At 37.2% G+C, this 13,835-nt stretch overlaps 1 protein-coding gene across 1 annotated transcript; it reads right to left on the reverse strand.

The window, feature by feature from the left end:
- Positions 1–9,075: 9,075 nt before the first annotated feature.
- LOC143686354 (SPEG neighbor protein-like) lies at positions 9,076–10,164 on the reverse strand. The gene has a single exon (XM_077163222.1). The coding sequence runs from the start codon at positions 9,954–9,956 to the stop codon at positions 9,120–9,122; it is 837 nt and encodes a 278-aa protein (XP_077019337.1). The 5' UTR covers positions 9,957–10,164; the 3' UTR covers positions 9,076–9,119.
- Between the last annotated feature and the right edge of the window lie 3,671 nt (positions 10,165–13,835).

Consider the following 13,835-nt stretch of genomic DNA (forward strand, 5'->3'; position numbering starts at 1 on the left):
ATACTCTATATGTAGATTTGCTCTTTTTTTATCTCAATTGGCAAATGACCTAGTACTCTTGGTGTCTAGACCATCTAACTCACCACAAAGTATTACATGTTAAGCATGCACATGTACACATTCACACATATATGATAAACAGTAGAGATTTTATTGATGAATTTTGTTAATGAGTCTAAAATGATATATGAATTAAAATATCAATGCATACACATAAAATTGGGTGATTTCATAAGAAAAATCTAACTTATATGAGCATTGCATTCACCTACTCTGACCTTCACCCTCAGGAAAAAGAGATGAACATATGTTTCTAAGTCTTTTTGAAAAGTGGCTAGGTAGAATTCTCCCAGATTAACAAGTAATAGAGGGAAGCAATTGAAAGACGAGGTGTAGAAACTACCTAAAAATTAAGTTTTTAAAAAGATGTAGCTAGAATTTGGAATTATGTACACATTTTGTGGATACTCTAAGGAACGAGTGATATAAACCCTGCTCTCAGGCAGAATCTTGTGAAGAAAGAAGAAAATTTCATGAGAATTCATTTGACCCTAAATTCCAAAGCCTCATATTTCAGCAAAAAGTCCCATTACCTATGAATACAAGCCAGGGGGTAGCATGCTTTCAAGGACCATGTAGGCTTAAAGAATTATCATATCAATGATGAGTATGTGAACTAAAATCAATAATGCCCTAATTAAATAGTTTGGACTGCAATATATGTCACAGACACTCCCATGTCCTTCAGAAGTGACTTAATAATAAATGAAATGCGAGCTCCACACTGTTTAAACATAACTGAGAAAAAGATGAAATACTATTAAATACTTTGTCTATATTTCATTTTCATGGTCAAGTAAAATCCATGTCCGTTATACCTGTACGTAAGTATATAGATAGATAAACCACTTAGCAAATACATGAATAAATAGATCGGCAAGTAGATAAGAGGCTAAATAGGCAAAGAAGTAAGCAAGGTATGTACATAGATAAATTGTTAAGTAGACAAAAAAATGCAGTAGATAATTTTCCTAATTAAAGACTCAAAATGGCCTATGTAATAATCACGAAGAATAAAATCTTCGTCTTCTTGGACCTCATTTTACACATCAGTGAACAGTGGTTGTTTTAGGGATGTTTACTTAACAGCTTTTTATACAAAGTTACAAAACATATTTAAACAACTGAAGCCTCAGGCTGGATTTAGGCAGGGAAATCCCTAGTGCACAAATTAACATGAGGCCAAAAATGGTGCAGTTAATGTCTCTTCAAATTGGACAGAAAAGTTTGTCAACTACCATGAAGCTAGAAAGTAGTTAAGCTTTTAATTAACAATTGTTTTAAACTGCTGTCAAGATCAGAGACTCTTTAGCTAAATAAACTCTTACTGATTGACTTGGGCTACATTCAGTCATTTTGATAGGTACTGTTATCATTTTTTAATAATGCTTGTGCCCTTATCAATCTCACAGCCAAGAAGGGCAGGAAGTGTGTGTCCCCATATGTGTTCACTATAAGGCAGAATATAATCAAGAATTAAAGTGAATACAAGTCAAATTATTCAAAAGCACATCAGTGTAAACACTTAATTGTACGTGTGAAATACTGGAGTTAATCTGGATTCTGGCATAGGATGAAAAGTGCTCAAAGACTGACAGTCCAACCTCTATGATTTTAGAAGGGTTAGTTATTCCTTTTCTAACCTTAATTTTCTCATCTTTAATATGGAGTTCATAATGCCCCCTATCTCTTGGGGCTGCAGGGAGGATTAAAAAAGATCATCTATATAAAGTAGGTATATTTTAAGTTCAATTGTATTGCTATGATTTGTATGGTTATATTTTAGATCAATTCATCAAAACTGTTAAGGGTATTTTGACAGAAGAAATATTTTAAGGCAAGGAGTCTTGATCAATCAATAGAGGAAGTGAGAGGGAATAAGTCCCAATTTTAAGAAAGTGTCAGTAGAAATACTATGGAAATACTAGATACTACAGAATTAGAATAAAATTGTTAATTATTTTGTATAGCTTCATGTTTGGCAAGGTAGGGGTAGAATTGTGGAAGTTATTGAGGAAAACAATTAGAGAAATATGATTAATTGATGCTTTTGGTGGGGAGGAAAGTTAAATATTTGGAAAGGGTGGAAGGTTTAATTATGTCAGTTTGATTAAAGGTGGCAATAAATAGATTTTTATTATAAAATGAATGGCTGGGTTACTCTTATTGGTGGAGTAAAAAGGTAAGGAGGGTATATGAACAGAAATGAGTATTGGATTTGAGGTGGGTTATAAAAAAGCAACTATGAGTCAAATCTGCTAGAAGAGTTTTCAGTGAATTCTCAATAGTTTTGGATTCAATTTAAGTTTTCTGCAACACACTACCTAATGTAACCTGTTGGGAAAGCAAGAAAAACTATAAAAATATAAAGAAGAAAAAAAGGGTATGAAATCCCATGGAGAGAAAAAGGAAGTTAGCATTTGCTTCCATCCATAATCTGGGCCAAATTTCCTACTGACTTTTTAAAAAATAGAATGCATATATTAATGTTGAAGGAAGGAGGGAGTTATCTCACCAGAAGAGTACTGTTAAGTTTATATGTTGAGATTGTCCCATGTCATCCACACAGTTTGTCAAAAAGCATAAAAATGAGGCGGTGTGAGGGTAGTTCAGTGATAGAATTCTTGCCTGCCATGTGGGAGACCTGGCTTTGATTCCTGCCCCATGCACCCCTCCCCCCCCAAAAAAAAGCAAACAAATGAAAAATCAAACAAAAGCAAAAGTTCAGCAAATGGTGCTGCAATAAGGGGATACTCACGTGGAAAAAGAATGAAATGTGACCCCGCCATACAGCATGCAAAGAAAAAAAGTATAAAAATGAGCAAATAGAAAGGCATGCCATTTCTCTGGAAGACTGATACCTTTATTGGAACAGAAATGGAATATTAATCAGGGTTGAATTTACGTATCTGCTAGGCTTAGTGCTGAGAACCTAGCACAGACAAACAATATCATTCTATGAGCTAACAGGGATTAAGTTTTTTACATGAAGTGGACAGAGAGAACCAAGAAGTCTCCATGAAACTGGGGCATAGAAAGAGATTCTCATATCCATAAAAATTAGAGTGATTGAAACACTGACATTGACTGGTGTGTGGAAGCCATGAAGTGAGAGGACAAGGGAAAGCAGACACATTCTTCCAGTCAAAATCTGAGTCAAGTTTCCCACTGGCATTTCTTTTTCTCTTCTCTTCTCCTCCCTCCTCTTCCTTTCTTTTCTCCTCTACTCTTTTTTCTTCTTTTCATTTCTTCCTATCTTTCTTTCTTGTTCCAAATATATTAATAAGGTTACAGAAATATAGCCTAGCCATTTAATACATTTTTGGTTTCTGTATTTCCTGGAAGAATACAGAGAATCAGTAACAGGTTCTCTATATGAAAGATTAAGAGAAACAAAAAGAGATAAAGATTGAGAGACAAAAAATGTAGGGAGGCAGAGGAGGAAACAGTTAAAATATTATTTATCTTAAGAAAACATGAAAATTATACAACAGATAAGGAAATGTAATAATAAGAAATCTGCCTTTGAAATGACTTACCCTAGGAAAAGTAAAAAATAATAAAAATTTAACTTTGAAGCTTATAATAACGGAAATGTACCTCGTAGGAGACAAAAACAAAATCTAGGACATCAGCAAAATAACTTAATGTTTTAAGAATCAGGAAAATGATAATGTCAAGAGAAAAGAAAATCAATGCTCACCAACCCTGAGTGATGAAGAAGGTCACATTGTCAGACAAGATTTTTTATTACTATAACTATAATTAATGAGGTAAAGTAAATTGACTTTTATTAGTGAAAAACTAGGAAATTTCATAAAAGGAATAGAAAATAAAAGAATAAATCATATAGAGCTTAAAGCACCGGAGGTATATAAGATCTGAAAATAAAAACAATCACTGATGGGCTTAGCAACACATTGGAAATGATGAAAGGGCCAGTGAGCATGAAGATGGGTAACCAGAGGAAGAAAGAGATTAATAATTTTAAAATGTGAACAGAGCCTATGCTGGTTTGAAGCTATTATGTACCACAGAAAAGCCATGTCCTTTAATCCTCATTCAGTATTACTGGAGGGAGCTTTTTGATTGCTGCCATGGAGATCTGACCCACCTAATATTGGGTGGTAAGCTTTGGTTAGATGGTTTCCATGGAGATGTATCTCCACCCATTCAAGTTAGGATTGCTTACTGGAGTCTTTTAAGAGGGAACCATTTTGGAAAAAGCTTTAGAGCCACCAGAACCAACAGAGCCAAGCAAACAAACAGACAGCCTGGAGACAGAGCTAGCAGACATTGGCATGAGCCTTTCCAGTTGACAGAGAAACCCTGAACATCAATGGTCTTCTTGAGCCAAGGTATCTTTCCCTGGATGTTTTAGTTTAGACATTTTTATAGCCTTGCTTAATTTGGACATTTTCACAGCCTTAGACCTGTAACCTTACAACTTAATAAGTTCCTCTTTTAAAAAGTCATTTTGGGGCAGGCAACTCTGACTCAGTGGCAGAGTTCTCACCTGCCATTCTGGACCCGAGCTCGATTCCCAGAGCCTGCCCGTGCAAAAAAAAAAAAAAAAAAAAAAAAAAAAAGAGCCATTCTGTTTCAGGCATATTGCATTCTGGCAGCTAACAAACTAACACAGAGCCTCAGGAACCTGTGACAAAATATCAAAAACTGTAAGGTAAACCAAAACAGAAATTGCAAAGAGAAGAACAAGATAATTAAGGAAACCATAAAATTGAAAAAAATCACGGTGCTTGTTATGGTTAGGGACATGTGTCAACTTGGCCAAGTTGTGGTACCTATTTATCTGATTGGGCAAGCGCTGGCCTGTCTGTTGCAATGAGGACATTTCATAGGATTAGGTCATGATCACGTCAGCTGCATCCACAGCTGATTCCATTTGTAATCAGCCAAAGGGAAATGTTTTCTACAATTAGTGATGCTAAATCTAATCACGGGAAGCCTTTTAAGGAGGACTCAGAGGAGACAGGTCCCATTCCTGCTTCAGCTGGTGAGCCTCTCCTGCTGAGTTCATCCAGACCCTCTGTCAGAGTCATCAGCTTCACAGCCTGCCCTGTGGATTTGGACTCTGCATTCCTGCGGTCATGTGAGACACTTTTATAAATTTTATATTTGCAAGTGTTACCTGTTGATTCTGTTTCTCTAGAGAACCCTAATTAATACAGTGCCCAAATCCACCATGCAAACAGTAACTTAGGGAGGTTTATATGGCTATCAGTATTATATAAAATATCTTTTGAGGCACAGAATAATAACAAGGGACATTTCATAGTGGTTATTCAAGGGGAAGACATAAAAGTTACATATATGTATGTATTAGTCAGGATTCTCCAGAGAAGCAGAATCAACAGGAGATATCCATAAATATGAAATTCATAAAGGTGTCTCATGCAACTCTGGGAATGGAAGAGTTCAAAATCCACAGGGCAGGCCATGAAACTGGCAGCTCCAATGAAGTATCTCCACAAACTCCACAGGAGAGGCTCTCTGGTTGAAGAAGCAGCAAAAATTCTCTTCTTCCTTGAAAGTTGTACTGGTTTGAAATGATGTATGTACCCTAGAAAAGCCATGTTTTAATCCTAATGCCATTTTATTAAGGCAGTCCATTTCTTCTAGTCCCTATTCAGTATTGTATGTTTGAAACTATAATTAGATCATCCTCCCAGAGATGTGATTTAATCAAGAGTGGTTGTTAAGCTGGATTAGCTGGAGGCATGTCTCCACGCATTTGGGTGGGTCTTAATTAGTTTACTATAGTCCTATAAAAGAGGAAATATTTTGAAGAATAAGAGAGATTTGGAGAAAGCAGAGAATGCTGCAGCACCGTGAAGCAGAGAGTCCACAAGCCATCGACCTTTGAAAATGAAGAAGGAAAATGCCTTTGGAGAGTTTCATGAAACCGGAAGCCAGGAGAGAAAGCTAGCAGATGATGCCATGTTCGCCATGTGACCTTCCAGCTGAGAGAGGAGCCCTGATTATGTTCTCCATGTGTCTTCTCACTTGAGAGAGAAACCCTGAACTTCATCGGGCGTCTTGAACCAAGGTATTTTTCTCTGGATGCCTTTGATTGGACATTATTATAGACTTATTTCAGTTACATTTTCTCAGACTTAGCTCAGCCTTGGAACTATAAACTAGCTACTTATTAAATTCCCCTTTTAAAAAGCCATTCCATTCCTGGTATTTTGCATTCTGGCAGCTAGCAAACTAGGACAGATTTGGTACCAGCACCAAACCAAGCATGGTGCTGCTGCGGTTTGCAAATACTAAACATGTTGAAACAGCTTTTTAAATGGATAAGGGGTAGAATCTGGAGGACTTGTGAGGAGCTTGATAGAGAAGGCCTACAATGATTTGAAGAGAATCTTGGTAGAAATGTGGACTCTAAAGATACCTCTGACCAGGCTCTGGACAGAAATGAGACGTGTCATTACAGATTGGAAGGAAGGCGATCCTTGTTCAAAAATGGCAGATAATCTGGCAAAGTTGACTAGTGGCTTTGTCTGGAAGACAGATTTTAAAAGCCATGAACTTGGATATTTAGCAGAAAATATTTAAAAATTAAATGTGGAAAGTGTAGCCTAATTTCTCCTTGCAGATTATAGTGAAATGCCACAGGAAAGAGATAAACTGAGAACTGAACTCTTGGATACAAAGAAAGCAGAAATTAAAGTTCTGGAAAATTCTGGGCCTCCAGAAAGGGAGACCCCAGAGAAAAGTGCCCCAATGTGAGGATTTAACCAAATGTGGAACCAGCCAGCCATTTCAGAGAAAGCCAGGCTCAGACATGAAGTTATCCAGGAAGGATCTGTGAAAACTCCTTATGTCTGATGGGCATGATCCAAGGCTACTACATAGAAAGCCAACGAGAGTGTTATGAGATCTATACAAAGAGAACCACTGCCAGTTGGGACTGAGAGGGACAGAGAAGGGACACATTAGAGGAAAAATAACTTCAGAGGCAAAACCACTGGGGCTGGGGTCTGGAGTCAAAAAGCCTCGGGCCAGGAGAACAAACCCACCCAAGCATGTGGAAAGGGTGAGTTTGCCCCAAACGCAGAGGATGGGTCTTCCACCTTGTTGCAGTAGAAGAGTCATGCCGCCTCAGGCTTTGGAGAGGGTGATGAACATTCCTTGTAAGGGGTTTGGGGAGAGCCTGGTTGCCACCGCATGGAGGGGTTGAGTATGTGCCCTGAAGATGGCAGAGAGCCCAGGTTCAGCCCTGATGCTTGGAGAAGGTGGAGCCGAGAAAAAGGTGGTCTCCCCAATGTCCCCCAAGGTTGCATTTGGAGAGAGGCAAGCCACTGCATAGGCCCTTGGAAAGGGTGGAACTGCCCCTCTCTAAAGCCCTGAAAATAAATGGGTCTCAGACCTTGAAATCTAATGGACTTTGGGCTGGGCATTTTCGAAAGTGTATGGGTTCAGAGAACCCTGTGTTCCTTCCTCCCTATGGAAATGGGTATACGTATCCCATGATTGTTCCTCTTTTATACGTTGTCAGTAAATAGCATATTCTGAGTTTTATAGGTCCAGAGCCAGAAGCGAATTTTGCCTCAGGACAGACCATGCCTATAACTGACTTGATGAGATTTTTTACTGTTTTTAACTTTGTATTTTATTTGCATTGTTACTGAAATAGTTTAAGGCTTTCTGATATTGTTATGGAATGAATGTATTTTGCATTTGGAAACAGCATGTCTTCTTGGGGTCCAAAGAGTGGAATGTGCTCATTTGAATCTATGGTGGATCCCAGAAAAGCCATATCCTTTAATCCTCATTTAATATTGCTGGATGGGAGCATTTTGATTGCTCCCATGGAGATGTGACCCACCCAATTGTGGGTGGTAATTTTTGATTAGATGATTTCCAGGGAGGTGTGTCTATACCCATTGAAGGTGAAGTTGCTTACTAGAATCCTTTAAAAGAGGAAACATTTTGGGGAAAGTCTCTTTTGTAGAGCCATGAGAAAGCCAGCAGACGCCATGTTTGCCATGTGCCCTTCCAGCTGAGAGAGAAACATTGAACTTCATCAGCCTTCTTGAACCAAGGTATCTTTCTCTGAATGCCTTAAATTGGACATTTCTATAGACTTGTTTTAATTGGGACATTTTCTCACCATAGGACTGTAAACTAGCAACTTATTAAATTCCCCCCCCTTTTTTTTTGTTTTGAAGCTTTTACTTATTACCTGAGTATAAGAAAGTTGTATTCTTATTTCTGATTCCCTTTCGACTAATTATCTCAAGGACTCCTCACAATAAACCTTAAGGTACTTCTTACTACGATCCTCTTTAATTTACAGATGGCACCACTAAGACTCAAAGAACATATGAGCCTTGCAGAGGCTTTAATTGTTTAAACAATTAAAAACAGGTTCCTGAGTCAGAGAAATCATGGCTGCAACCACAGCTGGAACCCTTGATCTGATTCTTCCTGTGTGACTTTGAGCCAATTATTTAATTCCTTCAGCTCCAGTTACCCATCTATAAAGTTGGGGTTAATAATCCTATGTCCTAAGTGACTATTCAGTGAGATAATGGATGCAGTATGCAAGTCCAATGTCTTATAATAAGGAAGTAATCAATAAATGGTAACTATTGTTTTTACCATTTCAATTATTGCCCTAAATCAATCTGGAAGTCAGTGATTGGGCTGATTTGAACTTAGAGCTTCCAACCCGAAATTCTGTGCTCTTCTCATTTTTCTCTGCCATTTTTTGGCCCCGGAGGCTGCTATTTCATAAATGGTGCAGAAACAAGAATTCAGAATTAGCAGGCCTTATAAAGTTGCTCAGTTTACCAGTGGCAGTGAAGCAGCATTTGTAAAAATCACATTCAGCCACCTTTTGAGTTACCTCTTTTATCTAGATGTTTAATTTCTTCCTTCTATTTATCTTCTTATTGGGTAAAGCCTAATTCAGGAATGCATAATAACCTGGTCTTTCTAAAGAGGCCTTGCCTGACCGGAGAAGGGGTGGGTGCCCGCACGTGTCTGACTGGGGATGGGGAGTGTCTGACTGGGGATGGGGAATGTTGTCAAGCCAGCTGTGCCTTGGCAGTGATGGACGGTGGAGTTGGTGACCGTGACTTTGGCTTAGGAGGTATCCTGGGAGGTGTTTTATGTGGCAGCTGTTGCCCAGTGGTATCATCTATGACCATCTCAACTGTTGCAATTGATCTGGCATCAAAATGGGCTTCAAACTTCTTTTCAATTCGGGTTTGTCTTGTTTCTGAAATCTGAGCAGTCGAAACTATTGTCTTTGTCTTTTTAACGGGTACTACTTCTTCACCTTGAACCAGCAATTCGGCTGTTGAAGTAGCTCTTCCAACGCTATTGGTGGCATTTACTGAATAGGTCCCGGAGTCTTCGGGGTACGCTTCCGCAATCAGTAAGCTGTAGAGGTCGCCTTCTTGTGAAATTTGGAAATCAAGGGAGCTCTGGATTTCAGCTCCGTCTCTGTAGAACTTAACCACAGGTGTAGGGATTCCAGTCACTTTCACTTGGAGTCGCACTTGGCTTCCTTGTCTCAAGGTCATGCTCTGTAGTCGTTGAATGAAATTGGGTGGTGCTGTCTCAGCTGTCACGAGAAGCTCAGCAGTGCTAGTCGCTTGTCCAGATCCATTGGTGGCTCCCAGGGAGTACTGACCACTGTTGGCTTTAGTCACGGCGGGGATCGTCAGTTTAGCGCGGCCATCGCTAAAGGACATCTGCACGCTGGGCAGAGTGGAAGTGGAAATTACCTGGCCATCCCCGAACCAGCTCACCTCAGGAACCGGGAAACCACCAACGTGAGCCTCAAAGGTTGCGGTACTACCCTCCAGTACCACAACACTTTGTAACGGCTGCTGAAACGTCGGTGCTTGCGTTGTCATCTTTTTAGGCACTCTGATTTCTCAGGAGTGCCCAAAAAGGGTGGGACTAAGCCTGAGGTTGCTTCTGAAACGACGTCCTATCTAGAGTTGTTTTTTTCGACCATCTCTGACATGAATCGGTGAGCCTCTAAACCTAAAAACAAAACTACACAGTCAAGACTGTGTAGTTTTGCTTTTTATGCAATCCGTATACCCGAGGTGAGGCTGGGAATGCACGACTGCTCCTAAATTCCCCTTTTTAAAAGCCATTCCATTTCTGGCATATTGCATTCTGGCAGCTAGCAAACTAGAACAAAACTCTTCAGCTGTATGGATTATCTCGTGTGTGGGAGGCACACCTTAGTTGATCACAGATGTAATCAACTGCAGCTGCAATCAACTGACTGATCATTTACTACACCAGCCTTCTGTTTTATCAACCAGCCAAGAAATATCTTTGTAGTAACAGTCAGGCCAGTGCTCCCCTAACTAGACAAAGGGGCATCATCACTCGGCCAAGTGGACACCCTAACCTCACCATCAGAGGGTGTGCACCAAATAACAGGGATTCAAAATAAATAAAGTACCATTTACCATGGGAGAAATAGACAATTCCAAAATCACATCTGATTTTAACAACACTCTTTCAGATTTTGAGAGAATAAATAGAGAAAGAGATGAGTAAAGATGATGTCAACAGCACTACAAACTGCCTTGAACTAATTCCTAATTATATTTCTACCAGTAACTACAGAAAATATGTTATTTGATGAACACATGATATGTTCACAAATTACACCATATGCTGGGAGACAATACAAGTCATTTTTAAAGATTGAAAGCATGCAGAATATATCTTCTGACAGACGAAATAATCTATACTGATGGAAACGCAAATAAATAAAATGAACTCAAAGAGAAAATAATGTTTGAATCCTAAGAAAACTTAATATTGAATTCTTGAGTAAAATACTGTCCTCCTTTACCATACGAAAGAACTAGCTCCCCATGTTTTTACATGGAGTGATTATAATTTTTCCTATAAATTATTTAAAGGAACAACAAAAGTAAAGCTACAGTAAGTTTTTTTGTATGGAGATATATTATATTGATTGCATTACCAGACACAGACACTAGGTGTATATATATATATATGTAATATAATGTATATGTATATATAAATGTGTACATAAATATATGAAGCATATATGGATATATGAAAATAGATAGTGAAACAGTGATTAGTGCATCAAATAATATAAAAGACATGGAAATAAATTTTGCAACTCATAACCAGTTAGCATCTATTGCAAGAAGGTAACAATGGTTCATTATACAAAGTTATATGGTCCAACTTAAGGTATTAATAAAATAAAGAGAAAGTCATATGATCATCTCAGCAGAAGAAAAGAGCAAAAAGGCAGGCTTCTATACATTCAAAATTGATGATTAAAATATTAGAAGATTAGAAATTGAAGGAAACTTTCTTAATTTGCTAATAGTTTATAACAAACCCATGAGCAAATTCAAGCTTAAAAATTAAAATATAAGAGCATTTTAATAAAGTCATGAATTAAATATAAATGGCGAATACTAATGCAAATATTTAACATTTTTTGGAGATCATATTAAAGAACTTATAAGACAAGAAAAATAAATTAGTATTAGAAAGAAGAAAACACTTTTGCAGTTGTAGCTAATTTGATTGTCTATAATCAAAATCTAAGTAAACAATTAGAATTAATTGTTTAATAAAGTATTAGTCTTTTTGTAAAATAAAATTAACATTATAAATTGTTGTAGAAAACATTTATAATTCATAAAATTTACAAAACTATACCTACTTAGGACTAAATGTAACATAAGACATAATCTTTATAGAGAAACTTACAAGATCTCATTGAAGTACATAATAAAAAAAATGTCCAAGTGAAGGAATATTCTACGTTTATTCTTGGGGAGAACCAATAGTCTAATCTCATCTATAAATAAATTGCTTAATCCACAATCATAATAATATTTTGGTTTAAATTTCCAGTCTGCAACCCCAGGGAACCTGTAAATTGTTTCTAAAGTATTATCCATTCAAATTCAAATTAGGAGGTGTGATGTTTTTACATTCAATATGGCTCAGCTGTAGCACCCAACTGTTCAGCCAAACTCTAGTCTCAATGTTTCTGTAAAGTCATTTTTTAGCTATGATTAACATCTACAGTCATTTGACTTTCAATGAAGGAAATACCTTCAATAATGTGGGTGGGCCTCTTTTAATATGTTAAAGGCCTTCAGAGCAAAACCTGAGATTTCCTAGAGAGGAAATTCTGCAATGTCAACTTTTGTCTGAGTTTCCACCTGATGGCCCACCTTACAGATTTTGGACTTGTCAGCCCCACAATAGTGTGAACAAATTCCTCAAAATAAATCTCATATCTGTATAAATGTATATGTATATGTGTAAACATATATCCTATTAATTTTGTTTCTCTGAAGAATACAGACTGATGCTGTGAGGAAAGACATTTTATTTTAGATATCACCATTTTTCTAAATCTATAGTACTCATAAACCTGGAGTGTGGACGTGAGTGCAAACAGATACAAACTGACCAAGAGAATAAAAACTGTAGCCCAAAAAAGCATGCTTCTTTTACAGAGACAGTGTACTGCAAAGATGACATTGCAAAGCAGTGGAAATGATGAATTATTCAATGGGTGGGCTAAGGTAATTGCTAAACATATGCCAAATTAGATTAGATTCTTACTTCACCCAGTAAACAAAATACACAGAAGAGAGCATGTAAAATGACATCTTTATGTCTAACCGATACCCTTTTCTCTGCATTTTTCCATGCTTCAACATGTCTATAATGGACCAGAGACATACCGATAGTTTTCCATAGAGAAAACAAAATCTCTTCTGGCTGGATGATCTGGTCCTGAGAGTAAACCACATTTCTGAGGTCCTTAGTTATTTCCTTATTTACATTCTATGCATACAAAGACAAGTCTACATGGGTAAACATGTCTATAAGATCTTGGAACAGCACTTGACTGATGCTGTCTTGTAGAGAACTGCCCATGATAAGAACTCTTAGTACAAAGCATTGGAAACGTAGGTATAAAAGGCTATTTTTTTCTACTTTACTTCTTTAAAATACATGACTATTTAAAGAAAAAATATAAATTCTCTTATGGGATTTATATTTTATGTGGGTGTAGTAGCAATGACATTACTTAAAGCAACTAAACATAAGGGATAAGGGTATTGGTCTTAGTTTGGGCTCCTACAAGACTTAGGGTTGATGAAAATGAACAGAAAAGCTGTGATGCAAAATTAAGGGGATATGTTGGCTAACTGAAGCACAGTGCACAAAATTCTGAACATTCTATGTGAGTGGGTTCAAGCTAACTAGGATATAACTTAATAGGGACAAATGCAAAGTTCTGCTCTTAAAGTTTAATAATTCAAATGCAAAAACAGCAGCATGAGGTGAACTTTTTAGTTAAATTTATAATTATATGTAAGTCAGTAATGTGATCTAGGTGATTACAACATTAATGTAATTTTAAGCTGCATTGGAAATCAAGATAAAGTCCAGAAGGAGTGAATTTCCAGCTTGTTTGATTATACTCTGGCCAAGGACATTCCTAAATACAATGACTGGAAAATAGTATTTGATTCTAAGATGCAAATTTTTAATGAAAAATATTTGAGTAAGCAAAATATTCAGATACAAAAGTCATTGACTCAAAATATTTACCACCATGGTCCAAGTAACAATGCTAAGCAATGTTTTATGGAGGAAAACAATTAAAGAAATTAGTGTGGTATATTTTCTTGTTGACTCCAATTATTTTTTGTCTCTTCCTATGAAAACATTATATTTAATATTTACTACGC

This window comes from Tamandua tetradactyla, chromosome 6 (genome assembly GCF_023851605.1).
Source record: "Tamandua tetradactyla isolate mTamTet1 chromosome 6, mTamTet1.pri, whole genome shotgun sequence".
Taxonomy (NCBI): Eukaryota; Metazoa; Chordata; class Mammalia; order Pilosa; family Myrmecophagidae; genus Tamandua; species Tamandua tetradactyla.

Excerpts from the sequence above, each read along its gene's own strand:
- LOC143686354 (XM_077163222.1), bottom strand. The coding sequence starts at position 9,956 with ATGACAACGCAAGCACCGACGTTTCAGCAGCCGTTACAAAGTGTTGTG.